Below are 18,542 nucleotides of genomic sequence, written 5' to 3'. Positions count from 1 at the left end.
AGAGTAGCTAAGGCACCAACGCTCACTGAAAAAAATGCAAGTGTGTCGTGATATTCAAAACACAAAGAAAGAAAACGTTCTCAACCTATTTTTGCATCCTTCATTCTCTGTAGATTGTATTTCTTAGTTATGTTTGACAAATCAGTTTGACAGTCTGTATGACGGATCCAAGATTTGTATCGAGTATGCGGCTGTCAAATCTTCCCAAACGGCTTTAGAACGACTTTTTCTTCCAGAAAAAATTGAAATGTGGTTGCAAAGAAGAGAATGATAGATTGCAGTGTGGATAGTGACTACCTCCTGTAATTAGACAGTGATTAACTATATTACATTGGGTTTGCGCTAGCAGATAGCACTTGTTTTTTTTTTTTTCCTTTTTTTCCTGAGACTACTGGTACTGGGGGGGGCACAATTCATCAAAGCAAGTGGAAGCCTCCTTTGAGTGCCTAGTTACCTGCGGGACAGTTATGTCTGTCTTTTCTTGCCCTCTTAAGTCTACCTTGCCTGATGCGCAACTCCTAACAGACTTTTGCTCAAGTGTTTGAAGTGTAGTACTTATCTCAAATTGTTGATAGACTTCTACAAGACCAACGGAATTAATATGAACAAACTAATCAATGTAGGTGTGATCAATGAGGGATTTTGTCAAAGGGGAGTTAATATAAAAAGCAAGTTCAGTTTCCCCCGATTACTGCTGCATATATGTTTGGATAAAGCCTACAAAAAAAAGTTTTTACTGTGAGAAACTCTATTGTCAGTCCTTTGGAACTGTCTAGGCAGAGATGGCATATTTGGAAAAGGAGTCTGTGACAGAACAAGAATTGAACAGGTTTTGATTATGCTGAGATGAAAACGAAGCCAGATGCGTTTAGATAAATTTATGTGTTTACAAATGGGACACTAGTTGCGGATAAGTGCAGGGGTCTTTTTCATTTAATTCTTGTATGCATTCAGATGTCAAGTTTCTGTCATCTTTCTTGTATTTCTTTCTTGTTTCAAAGCCAGAACATTCTCAGTTTTATTATCTCTGATTTTCTCTTGTCTCTCTAGACTTCAAATGGAAATAAATCTCCTGGTATCTCTATTACTTTTTCTTTTCTTTGTCAATCCATGCACTCCTTGTTCCCAGGTCATGCTTTTGTGGCTAACTGATGTTCACATTTGCTCCTTCTTCTCTTATTTGTTGAGGGACTTCGAGATAATGTCCTGAACTTGGGGGAGTCATGTAGCCCAAGAGATGGCTGCGCTGTGTTCTTTAGCTTTCATTCGCAGGGTCGCGATGCTGGAGGATTTCCGGTCGGGGTCCATGTTTAGATCGTACCCATTAATGCCAGTGCTCATGCCTGGACTCCCAAACAAGCTGCCCATGTGTGTGTGTCCCATGTGACCTCCAGGACTGGGCACACCCAAGAAGTCAGACACTCCGCTAGCAGCATGTGGATGAGGCGGCATGCAGGAAGTGATCGAGTCGCAGGGTACAACACAGCCGGGCACCGGAGACGCCGCACTGCTGCTGCCTATCCAAGAAGGGTTCTGAATCTGCAACAAAGACGAACGCAGAAGGTTAAGGTATAGTGCATTTACATTCTGCAATCTCAGCATTAATAACATTAATGTAACTTATAGTCATGAGAGCATTTATCAAGTCTGACTCCTCTTGTTTTGAAATATTGCATTGGCGAAGGTGCAGAATCCTCAGTGGTACTCGACGTGGAGATTTATCAAGAGCTGTGAGGCATTCATCTGGTCCCGTACTGAGTGGGAGCTGCTTGCCTAGTGTGGAGGAGGAATGCCTGTCTCTAGACGTTCCTTGAACACCCAGAGTAACCTCCTCTGCTGAGCGGAGGGAGCACAGAGTGAATTGATAGGGCTGTATTCTGCTCTGGGCCTGGGGAGGTGGGGGTCTGAGGGAGGGCTGTGGAGGGAGATGAAAGCCCTCTCAGGGAGATGCCCCAGATGTGAGCAAAGCTGCATTCCACAGCTGCAGACGCGCTCCCCAAAGAGCCACCCCTGCCCTCCGACCCGGCCACATATTCATAATAAATCCAGGAGATTCTTTGGCTCTCCTCTGAAGGCGTGTCGTTCTCGGCCACAGCCCTGGTGTGACCTGACCTCGACATTGTGCTTCCTCAGGTCCCGCAATTATCAGTGGTTACACAGATCTGATTTCCTATTGTTTTTCATTTGATATTCCCAAATGTTTATCAGCCATATTCCAAATCCAAGTTTTAATAAGTTAACTTAATTCAGTTGGGTAATGATGAATATTAAGAAAATAAGTTGGTTCCAGTAGCGGTTCTCGCATGTGTATTCTTAGTAAAGTAATCTGACATGGTTTCAGTGGTGCTGCAACATCGGTACTGAATCTACATCATAAAACCGAAAGTGTGACCAGTGTAGTCTGATTCCTTAATGAATGACTCCGAATGAATTGAATCTATTTACTGCATCAAAAACAAAGCACAAGAAGTGAAGTATGATTCTTGAACAAATTACTTTAAGGCAATAAAACACTTACAGTTTCCAACTATGTGTGCGACATAAAACAGTGGAGCTACTGATTGTTCATATAATAATATGTAATTGAAGATAAACATTTTGAATTTTGCTGACTCTAAAAAGACTGCAAAGTGTAAAAAAAACTGTAAGACAGTTTTCACGCCTGTGTCACACCTTTTTTGAGATTTAAAAACGAATTATAATTTAAATTATTTGGCAATTGAATTACATTTGTTTTCGGTAAATGTTTTTTTTCTTAAAAGTACTAAAAGAACCATGAATGAAACCCTTGTTTTTAAAAGACTAAAGATCCCGGACCAAATGATGACCAACCATCTAGTGTATGAATTATATGAATTATATATATTATTTTGTCATCCATCATCAGAGTCTGTTTTTCCTGGTTAATTAAGTGCACCTTCCAGAGATTTTAAGCGCACTTTTTTCTTTTTTGGAATTTTCAGTGAGAACACACTATGGCACTATTTATATTAAAAAGCGGCATAGAATAGTGCATAAATACGCAAATTGAGATGCACCTCAAAAGAACTGTTAATGGTTGATTGATTTTTTTTTTCTATAATTACCATTAATAATAATAATTAATATTCATTACTGGTATTTCCTTAACTCTCAGCTATTACTGAAGACAGTACTATACCTGAGCGTAGTTCTCAGGCCGAGTGAGAAGGGGCAATTCGTAGGCCGTGGAAAAATGTGTCCGGACCTGCTGCATCTGTCCGAAACGTTCTCTCTTCCGCCACTTGGCTCTGCGGTTTTGGAACCACACCTGCAAGCAAGACATCAATCCTTAATCATGAGGATATCGCATTAGTAAGTGATTAAATGACCTCATGTTAACTGGCCACTAGTGGTGTTACATCATATGCAGGAAATGTTGTCTTAGTGGAGATTTATAAACAGTGATTAACATCCATCATCAAACTTCCCATTATTACACCATATATATGCACTGATCACATCGTGTAACTCATTTAGTATCAAATGTCTAGATGCAATTTTTTTTAGTGCCTAGAGGGTCTGTCACTTGAGTTGTAAGTCTAGAGCTCATGTAGGAAACCCCTCGGCTGTATTATATTTCAGCATATTTTCCTGGAAACAGTTCGGTGAGACCTGGCCCTTGTTTGATGTTGTGGGAGCTGACAGACTGCGATGGCCTCCTCTGAGTTTCTTTTCTATCAGAGCCATCAGCAGCAGCAGGGGGCAGGGAGGAGAAAGCAGGAACCCACCGGGGCCAGAGGCCTCAGAGAACTGTGTCAGTCCCCCTGCTCCTCCACCACCATACGCTTGCTTTGATGGATTAGGAAATTGCCGCTCTGCTTTTAGAAAGGAAAAGGTGAATCGAAAATAAATTCTAGCATTTACTCATCCTCATGTCATTCTGGACCTGCATGACTTTTTTGTGCATAACACGAATATATTTTGATCATGCAATGAAAGTCAGTGGGCTCCTATGATGGTTTGGACCCCATTGATGTAGAAAACGTGTCTGAAACTTTATTCAAAATATCTTCTTTTGTGTTCCGTAAAAGAAAGAAAGTCACACAGGTTTGAATGACATGAGTGTGTAAATAGTGACAAATAGTGAACCATTATATAGTGAACTATTATTAGGTGAACTATTTCTTTAAAAAATAGTCAGGATTTTATCTGACTATGTGCACTCTCTTTCTTTTTTCCTCTTTGCTTTTCTATAGAAATATGCATTGTTTCCCTGAATAGATGGTTGTTATTTGGAGACCTGAGAATTAGAGAACAAATTACACATAAAGTGATTTCTCATGGGTCGCAGTCTGAAAAGCTGCCAAAATTCCATTCTTTTAATCCCGGCTCTTCTCTGTTTAGAACTATCTGTTTATTGATTTGTGTAGTGGAAAGTTTAGTTTTTTTTCCAAATAGAGACTTTCTTTTGTCTTGCAATCTCGATTCGTCACGGAGCTTGAACTTGGATCTGGGTATGGCTCTTTGGTCAATCAGTTTGTGGTGTTTGCATCTATTGCCAGCAACATGTCAGCCTATCTCTCAGCGTAACCTGATAGCACCTCAGCTCTGCTTGCACTTAATGTGGTGGTGGACATCAACGTCCCTTGGCTCCACATCATATGTTTGTAGAGCTTAACTGCCTTGAGAAAAAAGAACATTTGTTTTCTGAATCGCACAGATTTTTTTCAGCTGGCATCATCGCTCTTGTGGCTCTCCGTTTGCATCCTTGTATCCTCGTTTGTTTTGAAATGATGCTAGTTGTTGATGCTGTCTGGGCATCTAAAACGTCTTTTTAATATGCATTGTGTGCACCAGCTTTTATATTCCTGTTTTTATATTTATCTTTTTCTCAGACTGTCTTCCCCTTCATAAATCTAAGCATGGAAGTTGTGAGATTGAAAAGAAAGATGGAAGAAAGTTCCAAATGGAGTTTGTTTTCATTCTCTGTTTAATTTCCTGACTCTTAAGCTCCTGGCTTTCCATATCTGACTCTCCGACCCGGTAGAGGCACGTAGACGAGTGGTGGAAATATTCACTTATTCCTTTCATACTGATGAGCCAGTGCTGAGGTGTGTAGTATATGCTTATACCAAAAGCTCAACTTTGAACCAGATTGACAGGGAGAGTGAGAGAGATCATAGATGGAGAGTTATTTGGGTCTTCAGTTCAGTCACAACCTTGGTCTTCCGTTTTGGTTTCTTTATTTTCTGTCATTCTTTCCTTTAGTGGTTGCTGCTGAATAAATTCAAGCCTGCCAATATTAACAAGTTAACTAATTTTGACCAGCACCTGTTCGAAACGGCAGAAAAAGTCTTTTTTTTTTTTTTAATCTTTTGTATGTTGTCCATGCTTGCTAGTAACACAGTAATTGGTAAAGACGTTGACAGCTAAAGCAGCTTAGAGGCTTATTATGGAGCTTTATTTATGTCCAGCACCAGGAGAGAGAACAGAAACACTGAACTAAACCCAGGAGAAAAGGGGAAAGAGCAGCTTTGAAGTCCAGAGTAGTTTTGAGGATTGATGGTCTGCCTCTGTTGTCACTCAAGCTCACCTCTTCTACTTAAAAATCATTATTTTTTTTATTTTTTTTTCTTGAACCTCCAGAACTGTAATTATGGAAAAATGTCCAAGTAATTTTTATGTGGTCATCATGTCAAATGTCATTTTTAGGTGAAAAGGTTGACCGTTTTAAGCCATTAAACTTTGACTATATGTATCTAGATATTCTATTATTAAATATATTAATATTATCAAATCTTTCTCTGATAAGCAAGGCAAAAAAAAAAAAAATTCCAGCCAATTTGTGTAGACATTAGTATTTACAGTGCTGTTGCTTCTTTATTCTCTTGTATTCTCAACAGGAAATGATGAGGAGAAGAAGGGGGTGGGTTCAGCAAATGACCCAAACCAGACTCCTAACTAAGCTTGCTTGAATAATTATTTTTTTTCTTTCGTGTTGCTGTAAAAAAGAAAAGAAAAAAAAGCTGTGGCTATCATTATTGTTATGTGTAGTTAAAATAGTTATCTTTCTGTGCTGTCCTAAAGTAGATGAAGAAAGTCTACACTTTAAAGTTCCAAAAAGATTTGACAGTGTTCATCGTCCCTGGAACAGAGCCATCATAGTTCTTTGGTTGTTTCTCATCATTCTTTAGTTATAGTCAAAGTTGTTTACATGTATGTAGATCATAAGCAACCCTCACCACATGAAGGAGCTTCAGGCCAGGTTCTCTCACCTACCCTTGAGAGCAGGGAGGGACACATTCTTTCCTGAGTGGGACATTAATGAAAGAAAAACAGTGTAAATCCAGGGCTTCTAAGTAAAGCGCACAATTGGGGTCGGGTAAAGGGATCTCCCGTTCTGTCTGTCGGTGCAGGAATGCAGCAGTAGTGTTGGAGGGATTATATGCAAATGTAGGGTAAGGTTGGGGGTTGGGATGGGTCACATAAAGGTTCTGGTTTTCCAGACAGAGGTTCAGGTAGCGTCTCGAGCTAGAATCAGACTCTGGACATGGCTAATATGAAAGCCCATTTTTCCTTTATGATCTTTTGTGATGGCCAACTTCAGCCACTTTTGCTCTGTATTCTCTATTTACATTTAATAGTCAATGCGCGGAGTTTAATATCTTTTCTTCCTGGTGTCACTGTTCTTTTACCAACTTTAAAAAATAAAATGTTGGTCTTAACCTGAATCTCATCCCTCATTTTGGACCACAACTGGACTAAAATTAGTTAGTGGTGGTCTAGCCTCACTGTTAAAGGTTATTTAAAACACAGAATTGTGTTTGGTAATGGATATGTGGAGGGTTCGCACCTGTACTCGAGCTTCTGTCAGGTCAGTCCTCAGTGCGAGTTGTTCCCGGGCGTAGACGTCGGGATAGTGTGTTTTCTGAAAGACTTTCTCCAGCTCCTCTAACTGATAGCTTGTGAAGGTGGTACGGTTGCGTCTTTTCTTGCCCTTGTTGCTCTCTCCCTCGGCCTTGTCTAACGGAGAAGCCAGCTCTGAGTTTGGCTGCTGAGGGCTTTTCACTCCTGACTCCTTTACACTGAGGTAGCTGCCATCCATCCCTGCAGGATCACTGTTTTGGGGTAACTCAGAATCTGTTAGCCCTGTGCTGTCTTTACCTGTAGACAGAAAAAGAGACAGAGAAGGGTTATTAATTATGAAAGCGGTGTGAGGGAAGCAATTCTGCACGACCAAAACATTTTATTTTTGGAATGTAGAATGACAGCTGGCTCAATGATGTCTTAATATGTAATACATTTTTTAAATTTAATGAAATTATTAGCATCTCTTCTTCCATATTCATTGTGTTCTTCAGCAAAATCTCTCCAGGGTGCTGTTACATAGGATAAACGTTTTGAAAACGAACACTTTGCAATAACTTAAATTAGTACTAAGTAATTAAGCCAAAAAAATATTTTTGAGAATATTATATTATTATAATAATACACACATTTCTATGTATGTTAAGTCAAGTTATATTAACATACTGTATATATATATTTTACTATTAAAACATTAAATACATAAAATCTGGTGTGATTCCAGTTTTTAATCTATTTTCACAGTGACATTTAGGAATAAAAATATATAGGTTATACTTTACAATAAAATGTGGGTGTCATGAACTAACAATGTACAATTTTTACAGCGTTTTTAATGTATGCTGTTGTTCATCTTAAATCCATGTTTGTTCATAATTTAATTATAATAAATATATTATCGAGCAATGTAAAAATTAACCTAGATTGATATTATTCATTATACCTGCAATGCATGTTAAGAAATTAAACACACCTATTGTATTTTATCTAAGAATTGCCTATATAATATTGGGCAAGACAATGTAGTGTTGTCCTTCATAGTTCTTCAATCACAATATCTGAATTATTCCATAATTGGGTCTGGAATGAGAGAGTCTTTAAGACCCATGGCTTGATGTCAGACTCGCAGCGGTAATGGCTGCCAGTCTCAGCTCATAAATCAGCTGCTCATGTGAAACAGACACCGTGGCTGTAATTGCAGACTGATAGAAAATTACAGGTTTCCCGCCTGGGCACAATCCGAAGACTGCAGCCCTGTTTGATGAGCGCAGCCTCAAACATACACACGCTCTGTGGCAAGGGTGCAAAATGGAGCTTGGCTCGTAATGAGGCCGCACTAGCCCAGCTACAAGACTCTAGAGTGGTCATTTTCTGCGTCAAGCCACTGGAAACACATAGCAGCTCAGCTGTGAAACCCCAGTCAGAGTGCCGGTCATAAATTCAGTCAGATCAATGAATGTGAGGATTCCAGTACATTAGGTCATTTCTCCAGCTCTCTCTCAGTGCTCGTTACCTGTCTATGCTCTGTGCTACAAAGAACGCCATGCTCACTCAAATCATAATGCTCACAAAATCGATGGCGGTATTGGCAGACTTTCATCTCTCTCCCTTGTTTCGCTCACTTGGCTGCAAGGAGGAATCAGATCAATGAATGTGAGGATTCCAGTACATTAGGTCATTTCTCCAGCTCTCTCTCAGTGCTCGTTACCTGTCTATGCTCTGTGCTACAAAGAACGCCATGCTCACTCAAATCATAATGCTCACAAAATCGATGGCGGTACTGGCAGACTTTCGTCTCTCTCGCCCTGTTTCGCTCACTTGGCTGCAAGGAGGAATAGGGTGTAAAGCTGGATTAGAGTGCCCTTGGGAACATTCCCGCTGATGTGATCCACTGGCGACCCTGAGCTTTATGTCTTACTTTAGCTCAACACTCAGTGACGGAAAGTTATTTTAGGTGATGCAGTGTTGAGATGTGTTCATTTTCTAATGTGAGACTTGATTAAAACCTTCTCAGGTTTAAACTGAGGGGCTGATGGGTAAATGCTACTGGCACATATGCCTTTCTCAGCTCCTAAGGCCTTTTCACAGAACCATGTTGGGTAATGTATTGGGCTGGATTAAGGTATTGGGGTGCCCCTGGACAAACTGCTGGGAGAAAAATGGTAAACAGCTTGTCACTGGGGTAGGACCCTTAAAAGTACTCCTTTGTATTTTATCTACCCCTTTAGATTACCTGTTAATACCTTAAGGTACTAATATACTAATATCACCATTAAGCAGATAGTTCACCCAAACATAAACATTTTGTCACCACTTAATTATCCTCATGTCGTTCCTGACATATATGATTTTCTTTCTCCAGTAGAACACAAAAGAAAATATTTTGAAAAAAATTAAAGTTGTTTTGGACCCCATTGACTTTCATTGTATGGGCATGTTGCATGAACATTCTTCGAAATATCTTTTGTGTTTTACAAAATTAAGTCAGTCATACAGGTTTTGCACAACAGTAAATTTTTGGGTGAACTGTTCATTTAGGGGTGGACAATTCACAAGAATGTAGCTTTGAAGGTACCGCCAAGCAAAAAAAAAAAAAAATTGAAATCCTTTTTACTCTTTCACATCTCCCACTAAATAGTTGTATGGCCCTATACATGTTGCCCCGACCACATGCTGAAATATCTATTTTTTCTGGCCCTGGTAATTTGTGCAACTAGAACATGTTGGCACAACCATCCTTTCACTCCATAAAGTTCTACTCTTTCAGTTGCCAATCACTATGTGAACTGTGATCAAGACAACTAATGTTTGTGGCTTTGTGAATCTTGTGTGGTGTCAATGATTTGCAAATTGACTCACTTTGCAAATTGACTGGACTTTATGTGGCCCAGATGAAAATGTCATGCAGTTTTGAATCGACATAAGTAAATTTAAATGAATTTAAATTTTTGGGTGAACTATCCTGGCTTTAACTCTCGTTCCTGTTCTTGACGGCATAACAGGTTGTATATGCTTCCTTTTGGTTGTTTCCTTATTTTGCCTTCTCCAGGCACCGTGGGCTCAACCATGACAGACATGGAGCCAAGCCTGGGGGTATAATGGCTCCCACATTGCCTCTTGCCCAGGACTGACACATCTTGTTAAGCAAGTGGGAGCAGCATAATTTGCTCAAACATAAATATTTTCAGCTTGTCCCTTCAGATGCCTCACGCCTCTTGCCCCCACACGGAAAAGCTGACAGCCTGTTTGAAATCAGGGCCTAGCGATCAAAGGCTCTTGTTTATACCCTGTGTCACTGATGGCTTTTGGCAGACCTAGAGTATTGTGACAGTCTCGTAGTCCACCGAGGGTTCAACCCAGGCTCTCCGCTGCTCAAGGTGAACAGAGACTTGGCTGCCCCTGTAGCTCCACCATATGGGTGAGTAACATGACCTGCCTTCTAGGCAAGAAATCTCATGGCAAAATGTTTCTGTCAGAGTCGAAAAGTTTTGAACCGGAGCTCTGAGGGGGGTGGCGGTTGAAGATTGCTACAAAAGTGCAGAGCTAAACATGGTCCTGCTGTTTAACCTTGTTTGTGGTGCGGTAACACACCAACATTTCATGAGATCATATATGGCTTTAGGAAAAATGTCTACCACAGTTGACAACAGAAAAATCTCCTACATTTTCCAGTGAATGCAAATGAGAACATTATTTTAGCAGTACTGAAGAAATAAAATGTTTTGAATATTGCCCAAACTGACTTTTTCAGAACAAGGAATCTATTGTATTTTTGTTTTTTTTACATGCATAGCTTTACGCTATTATTTAACTTGGTGTAGCACCCATTACTCATTTTGTTAGTCTTTTGCATAAATAATAGTGAAATGGTAAGCTTTGATGCTGTAGATCGATTGTATATATTTTTGTAGATTTTGTGTGTGTGTGTGTGTGATGCGTGTTTGTTTATACCAGTGATATATATATAGTCCATTGCTATTGACCACTGCTGATTTTTCTGATTATTGATTACAGTGTTGTTTTTGAATGTCTGATATACACTTTTTGTCAGTTTGTTCGTTTGTTGAGTCTGTTTTTTTTTATGAAGGATTATGAATGATGAAATATTATTAAATATTCAATGTATTATATAAAATATTATTATTATTATTATTATTATTATTTGTAGGTGAGGGGAGTGAATGACCAGCACTCTCTTTGGGTGAGACCCGAACCCCCAACTGCTCCCCGGGCGCCGCAGCAAAAATGGCTATACACTGCTCCAGGTGTGTGTTCACGTTGTGTGTGTGCACTTGGATGGGTTAAATGCAGAGCACAAATTTCGAGTATGGGACATCATACTTGGCCACATGTCACTTTCACTTTTCACTTTCTTTCACTTTTTCAAATATTATATTATAAAATATTATTAAATAGCTGTTTTATATTTTAAAATGTAATTTTTTTCCTGTGATGGCAAAGTTTAATTTTGAGCAGCCATTACTCCATTCATGCATGGTCCTTCAGAAATCATTCTAATATACAGATTTGGTATTGTGTCAAGAAGCATTTCTTCTTATTATCAATATTCAAAACAGTTGTTCTGCTTAATATTTTGTGGAATCAGTGATGCATTTTTCATAACTCTTTGAATAGGAAGTTCAAAAGAACAGAATTTGTTTGAAACAGAAATTGTTTGTAAAATTATAAGTGTCTTTACTGTCATTATAAATATATTTGAAACAATTTGTGTCACTGAAGAGTAAAAGTATTAATTCCAATCTTTTAAATGTTAGTGTAGGTTGCATTAAATATTATGTATGTAATAAAAATTAAATAAAACTTTGCTTCTCTTTACTTAATCCGCAGTCTTTCTTTCTTATTTGAACAATGCCTGAAACTTGGTATTATGAGCACTTTCTGTGTCTGTTTGCCTCTTTAAGATGAATCACTTGATGTATTCCCCAAATTGTAAGTAGCTTTGGATAAAAATGAATAAATGTAAATATAAGCTTTGGCACAGTGTGGGATTTTATTTCTCTTCAGGTGACAGAGGTTTTTTTTCTATTTGTAATTCCATTTTCCATGTGGACATATAATGTTTTTTTGTGTGTTTTCCATTTAGTTATTTGTGCGTCAACTTTTATAACACTGATTCCAAGACTGCACATCCATTTTTCTGCTACTTTACAGAGTGAGGGATGTGTGAAGTCATTTGCTTTCCCAGTGCAATGAGGTAAGACAGACATGGCATCTAATCTGATTGGATTTCTAATGTCAATACCGCACTAAAAATATTATAACAGCAGTGTCGTACCAACGTGGAGGGCTTTGTCACCTCAGAAGTTGCCAGTTGTTCAGCTCTAGGTTAGGAGACGGGTGAGGTTCAGGAAAAAGACTAATTGGCTTTTTAACCTGAGTAGATTCACACCTGTATGCGCAGCAAGAATGGGGCTTGTAAACCCATTTTACAGCATTTCCTTTTACCTCTGACTCCAGAGTAAAATATCTTCAAATAGGTCACCATTTGATATATCCTATAAATCATGAGAAAAGGGCACCACTATATATTTTCATAAAATATGCATGAATGGCTCACACAGTGGTTCCAGACCCACTCGCACTAAAAAGGTGCCTTGCCTTCGATGAGAGACGCCAGTGGTTCCCGGCTTTGTAGGATGTCGGTGCTCGACCTTATGAGTTAGCAAGGGTCAGATCTCTACAAGGGGCAGTCATTTAGTACCAGCTGAAAACGGGGGAACACATCAAAGTGTAATTTAACTAGCTGTAAAGCGGCAGGGCATCCTCTATGCTTTTTTACAGAATCTGATTGTTAGGGTCAGCAGCAGGCAAATAAAAGAAACACTATAAAGTAGGCTACCTGGGGTCTCTGTGAAGGGTTAATGGTGAAATACGCCAAAGCTCCTGAAAATGTTTTAAAAATGAAAACGCATAAATAAGACCTTGTCGGACTGGGTTTCATCTCTATTATGACTGAAAGCAAATGGTAAAGGAAATTGAGGAAGACTGTTTGCTCATCTAAGCTTTTGTTTTTATCTGTAATTAAGTTTGTTTTCGGTGCTTAAAATATGGATTGAATTGTAATAGGCAGCTTGGTGCTCTGAAGCCAGGCCAACAGTCTGAACTTCTCTTCCGCTATCTAATTATTTCAGGCTCTTACAGACGGACACGGCATGGAGAGATTGATAGGTTGTGATATGAAGAGTGGCTCCGGCTGGTGACATATGGAAACGGTGAACCATTTTTTTTTATTGGTGATTGTGAGCGTGACACCACAAGATATTAGTAGAGATGGAGCCTCATTAGTAAACGTCTGCACACGCAGCCATTTGCAAAACCAGAGCAAATCACATAGTCAAAGGCAGATGTGACAACAGCAGCTCGATTCTAAACATAGAGCGACCAAACCACAGGGACGTCTCCTCCTTTGACTTGCTTTACATTTTAGAGTCACCTCTCGTTCTTGTGTTAGATTCGGACTTCAGAGTGAACTGTATGACTCTATTCAAAATGACACACAAAACGGCAGTTGTTTTAGAGGGAGAGTTGCGTCTCAGCTGGTGCTTACTGAAAAAACCGCTCGGTAGTGAGAATCTGATAGGTATCCGCAGAGAAGTCCAAACACACCGCTAGTCCTAAAGGACGATTTATCCCAGCAGGCTGCAGCAAAGAGCACATGCTGGGCAAGAAAACACAGCATTTCCTTTAAGCTGCTTCTCGCGATAAATCACAGCTCGCTCAGCTCGTCCGGCTCTCTTGGAGTGCCGAGACAAAAAGTATTTGAACTCAAGACTACTAAAACCCGAGGATGAGTTTATCAACTGCAGTTTGAATCCATAACTGCCACCGTCAAAAATAAAACACGGGGTGTCTTTTTGCTGGTTTTACTAACACCACTTGGTTAGGTTGCTGCCTTTCCAACAATTATGATTACAGAGAGATCAGATTTGGTGGTTTTCTGAAAAATATAGGGAGTTAAAGTACTCTATGTAAGTGCAGTAGTTTGGTGATTTCGGCTGTGGCTTTTCTTTTGGAACGTCATTAGGTACAAATATATCACAGTTTTCAGTGAGCATTTTTGTTGTTGTTGCAAGGGTTTCAGAATTAAATCACTTTAAACATGTTGCAACAGCTTGCCTTGTACTGCTCTCTCTTTTTATTTTTTATTGTGCTATTTTGTACCGTTTTGTTTGTTTAGCAGTTGACATTGCATTTCCCAAATCATCAGTAAAGTCTGGAATCTCCTGGATGGCATTAGAAACCACATTGGAGCAGTGTTGTAGTTAACAACCACTATGGAATGCTGTAAAAAAAACAAAAAACGAACTAATCACTGTCGTTTAAGATAATGTCAAGAAAAAAAAAAAACATACAGAAAAGAGCCAAAAGGTAATGTAGCATAAAGACATATTACAGTTTTAGTATCTTCAGAAACATTCCCCCCCCATGTAATTTACTCACTCTTACATGATTTTAAACTCATGACTTACTGACTAACTTTTGTGGGGAAAAAAATATGAATATGTATATCATGCAATTAAAGTCAGCGGAGTCTAGTGTTAATTGTAGCACAATTTGTACAACATGAGTGTGTGTAAGTGACAGAATTTTCTTATTTTTGTGAACTATCCCTATAAAAATAGTAATAATAAAGAATGTGTGTCTACATTTTATGTCATAAATAAGTTCCAAATCAATAGTTGAGAATTAAAGCAACAAATTTCCAAACAAGGGTTTGCTTAAAAAATGTGCTTTCGCCTCAAATGCTCAGCCGTTCACTAGTAGTTGAGGACACATTAGAAGGAATCTACTGGGGTTTGATTATGCTGTTTAAATAGAGGCCTTGTCTTTGAAGCATACTGCTGGCGTGCCGCGTTCAGGCAAGCAGACTGAAGCTAATGTAAACTGTAAAGCCAAATTTTGAGCTAACTGGTAAAATGATCCCAAGTCCTTGTCACCTCTCCTTAGATCAACAGGCTATGGGAATGGCCTTTTTTCCTCAGGTTGTGCAGTACCTCTGTGACTTTATTCACCCTTTATGCTTGCTCTTTGCTGAAACAGACTGCAGCTCCAAAACTAGGCTGATGGCCTTATCTCCTATGAAATGTGAAATTTGTGCTATGACTCTGATACCTTGTAGTGATATTTGGAAGTTTACATGTGATATTTTGTTCATAGTTATGTTGTCATTAATTTTGTACTGTTCAAGTACTATAGACATTGTAAGTTATTACTTAAGTAAATTCATATAATACATGGTAATAATTCACACACGTATCATTAATTAAATATAAATTAAACCAGTAACTGATATTCTTTAGAAATTACAGTACAACAAATCACTATTATACTATTATATATTTAGCATATGTCAAAATATACAGTATGTAAAATCTCTTTTTTCGTTTTTGTTTTTTTTTTTCATTTAATTTTCATTTGTATGATTTTCTTTTATTTATTTGCATGACAAATAGGACTGAAAAAAAGTGAATGCTCAAAATAATTCTGGTAATTTTTAGAACATTTTTAATAATTTTTTTTATCCCTACCTTCGGTATTTAATTGTGTTTCACAAAAGGGAAAAAAAGATCTTGCTGTTTTGTATATGCTCGTTATAGAAATGCAGCTGAGCTACTTCCTTTGATATAGTTATTCATCATATTGGCCAAACGCTCATAAAAAACATAGTTTGCTAGATTTACTGAGAGTGCTTAAAAAAGGTTTGCAAGCAATTAGAATGTATAGAAACAGTCGTACACAAACTAGGAATATAAAAAGTCATAATTCTTGAAATTTTATGTAATTACTAACTATTATTTTATGCAAACGTTTTCTCAAACACTGATTGGATCAAAGACCTTCAATTTTGCCATTCCCTTACCTAATATAATATTTAGTGTCTTGCTGTTGCTCTCAGCAGAGCCAAACTATGAGTAAGCTTGAGCCTCACTGATTCACGCAAACACCAAAATCCAAAATAATACTGGAAAAAGAAGCAATAACCAAGCCAAACACAAGTTGTGATGTTGCCTGTTGTACAAGACTGTCAATCAAGCCATCATCATTCCCTAACCGATTAACTGCCAAACCATTGTACTGTAAATATTTTAGCCCATACTATCGACTATCAATTGCCTATAATACTGAATTGCTTATGTACTTTGTTCATCATGATATGATCTACGGTGGATACTTGTGCTGTGAGTACATGCTTAATTGATGCCTAGTGTTAATATTAATGCAAGTTTATGTGATTTCTTCCATCAATATCTCGAGCCAAATGCAAATGCTTTGATGGTGACGCGTTGTGTATTTGTCCAAGGCATTTGTTTTACAAGGTTGTATGAAGTCGTCATCCTTTGACATTCCATGGACTCCCTTTGCTTTTGGGCTTAGTCTACATTAACAGGAACCTTGTCCATGTGCATTTGACCTATATGAGTGATCTTTTTTGTAAGGACAATGCTAGTGTTCGTGTTAGCAAATGGTGGATAATGCTGTGGTAAAATTGGGCTTTCACTGAAGAGGTGATGAAGGGCTCCCTTTTAAGAGTGTCGTTTTCTTTTGTTATTGGTGCTGACCACAAAGAAGGAATTAGTCAAAAGCTTGTTTTGAAAACCACATACCCTCTTCGACAAAATAATCATGCCCAGGGGAAATGTGACTTTGATGCAAGTCTAGTCTGTGACTGTGGCTCCTTTTAAAAAACAGAATTAAGTAAGACACGCTCGATGCTGGTAAGTATCATGGTTTAAACAGAGGCATTTATTTATTTATTCACTAACTTCTTGTCTTTCCTCTTTAGGCATCACACCTCATAAAACCACTCCACTACAAAAAATCACTAATTTTGGCCTAACAAATTTCTCTGACAGGACATTTTGTATGTTGCACTTTTTGAGTTGCTGTAATGATGTCTCTTCAGAGCAAAATGAGTCATTACCTTTAAACAAGTTCTTGTAAATAAAATGCAGGTCTGAATATTATATTATGATTTACTATTTGACAATCCTAATGGTCTTTCAAATTAGACACATTTTTGTAATTTCATTGTTTTAATGAAAGGTAGTTATCTGTATCGGCCAGCCTCATTATTATTCTTTTGATTATTATTCTTTGTGCCTCAAAGTTGCTTTTTCCTAATTATATGATCAACATCTTGTATTAAATGGGTTTTGTTTGTGGCAGCGTTCAGCAGTTACACATGTCCATTGCAAACATATTAATATCATAAATATTGCACACAAACATCATAAACTCGTTCATCTGTTTTGAAATGGACGGAACATGTTTTCAATTTAAGTCAGTTACTCAGTGTTCAGTAACCTCTAGATCAATTACATGATGCATTCATTATCCCTTATTAAAAATAAACTAATCATTTGAGCTGAGTTTCTTTTGCAACCAAAGACATGGATTCTGCAGCAACCATTTAATAATAGTCACGAATAGAGCAGGATATCGTTAAAAACATCAGCACTTGTAACTGATTTCAACTTTTTTCTTTTTTTATGCATGATGAGCTGCTGAAGGTAAATCCTTCTCTTTACGACTGACACTTTCTTCATATTACAGACAGTAATATTATACCTTGTGAGCAGATCAATTATTATTGTACGTGCTGAAAAAATTGCTTTTCTTCCAATCACAAAGTAACAATTTATCATTTTAATTTATGAACAAACAATGCATAAAAGGTCCTTGGTAATGTACATGAATATATATTTTTTAAAAAGTCATAACATTTAGGTTCATATAAGTTTTAAATATCGGTTCACAGGCCTTTATGAATCTAAATCAACAGCTGGTCTGTAAGGCATTACATCATGTTATATTAATAATGACATTTAAGTTATTGTAAAGGGTTTCCTATTAAAACAGGTTAACTTAAAATTAAACGAGCTAATTTTGCCATTGGCTTGTAAGGTTCTGTTAATCAACTCACATGGTCTTTTTCTGTCAGAGAGGTTTTGATTAGTTTGGGAAATAGGACTTTTGTTTGACAACATCTGCACAACAGACATTATTAAATCTAATGACTGTCGATATCTCGTTGCGTCATCCGTTTATTATGCAGCGCGTTGCCGCATAAAGCTGCAGCTGAAAACGAATGATGGCTTTTGTGTTTGGTCGTTATGAAAATGTGAATGCGATCACAATTATTTAATTAGTAGGCCTATATCTCCAAAAGTGTTACTATTAATGCCGTTGTTATTGTGTTGCTGTTTTTTTGTTTTTTTTTTAATAAAAAAAAAAATTTCACTTTTCTTTGTTATTTCACTAATATGCCTAACAATAATCTCGTCATGTTCTTAAGGTCTTTTTTTACAATGCTGTTCCTCAAGTCTTTTTGACAACTAAGGCTATAAGGTGACCCCGTAGGCTATTGCACTTTCCACCCATATCATATAGAATTGTCGCATGTCTATAACAGATTGAGATATAGCGTGGTTAGGATATTCTTTTTGCCCTTTCTAATTTCAGTCAGTGTTATGCGTTTTTCTTGTATCTTGAATTATTAGGAAATACCAAGAGACTGTGTAGCCTAGCCTATGTCAGAAAATGCTTTCTTCTTCTTCTTGAAAGGTGAATCATGTTTTTTTATTTTATTCAATGCTTTGTTTATAATGTGTTAGCCTATATGTATTTGTAATTGTATGTCGGTATGAGCCATTTTCCAAAACACTTTTTTTTTTTTTCCCCCACCCCCCCCG

The 18,542-nt window shown here is 37.8% G+C and overlaps 1 protein-coding gene across 1 annotated transcript in view; it reads right to left on the bottom strand.

Annotated features, from left to right (window-relative positions):
• Positions 1-937: 937 nt before the first annotated feature.
• Positions 938-18,542, bottom strand: part of LOC107750553 (homeobox protein aristaless-like 4) — a 19,791-nt gene continuing 2,186 nt past the window's right edge. Inside the window, exons 2-4 of the mRNA XM_016566006.1 lie at positions 6,815-7,125; positions 3,161-3,289; positions 938-1,539 (exon numbers count right to left, since the gene is read on the bottom strand). Of these exons, the coding sequence (XP_016421492.1) occupies positions 1,222-1,539; positions 3,161-3,289; positions 6,815-7,125 (758 nt within the window). The 3' untranslated portion in view covers positions 938-1,221. The remainder of the gene's footprint in view (positions 1,540-3,160; positions 3,290-6,814; positions 7,126-18,542) is intronic.

The sequence above is a fragment of the Sinocyclocheilus rhinocerous genome, unplaced genomic scaffold (genome assembly GCF_001515625.1).
Source record: "Sinocyclocheilus rhinocerous isolate Xijiao unplaced genomic scaffold, SAMN03320098_v1.1 scaffold19, whole genome shotgun sequence".
NCBI lineage: Eukaryota > Metazoa > Chordata > Actinopteri > Cypriniformes > Cyprinidae > Sinocyclocheilus > Sinocyclocheilus rhinocerous.
Note: the sequence above shows the minus strand (reverse complement) of the source record. Positions and strands in the feature narration are given on the sequence as shown.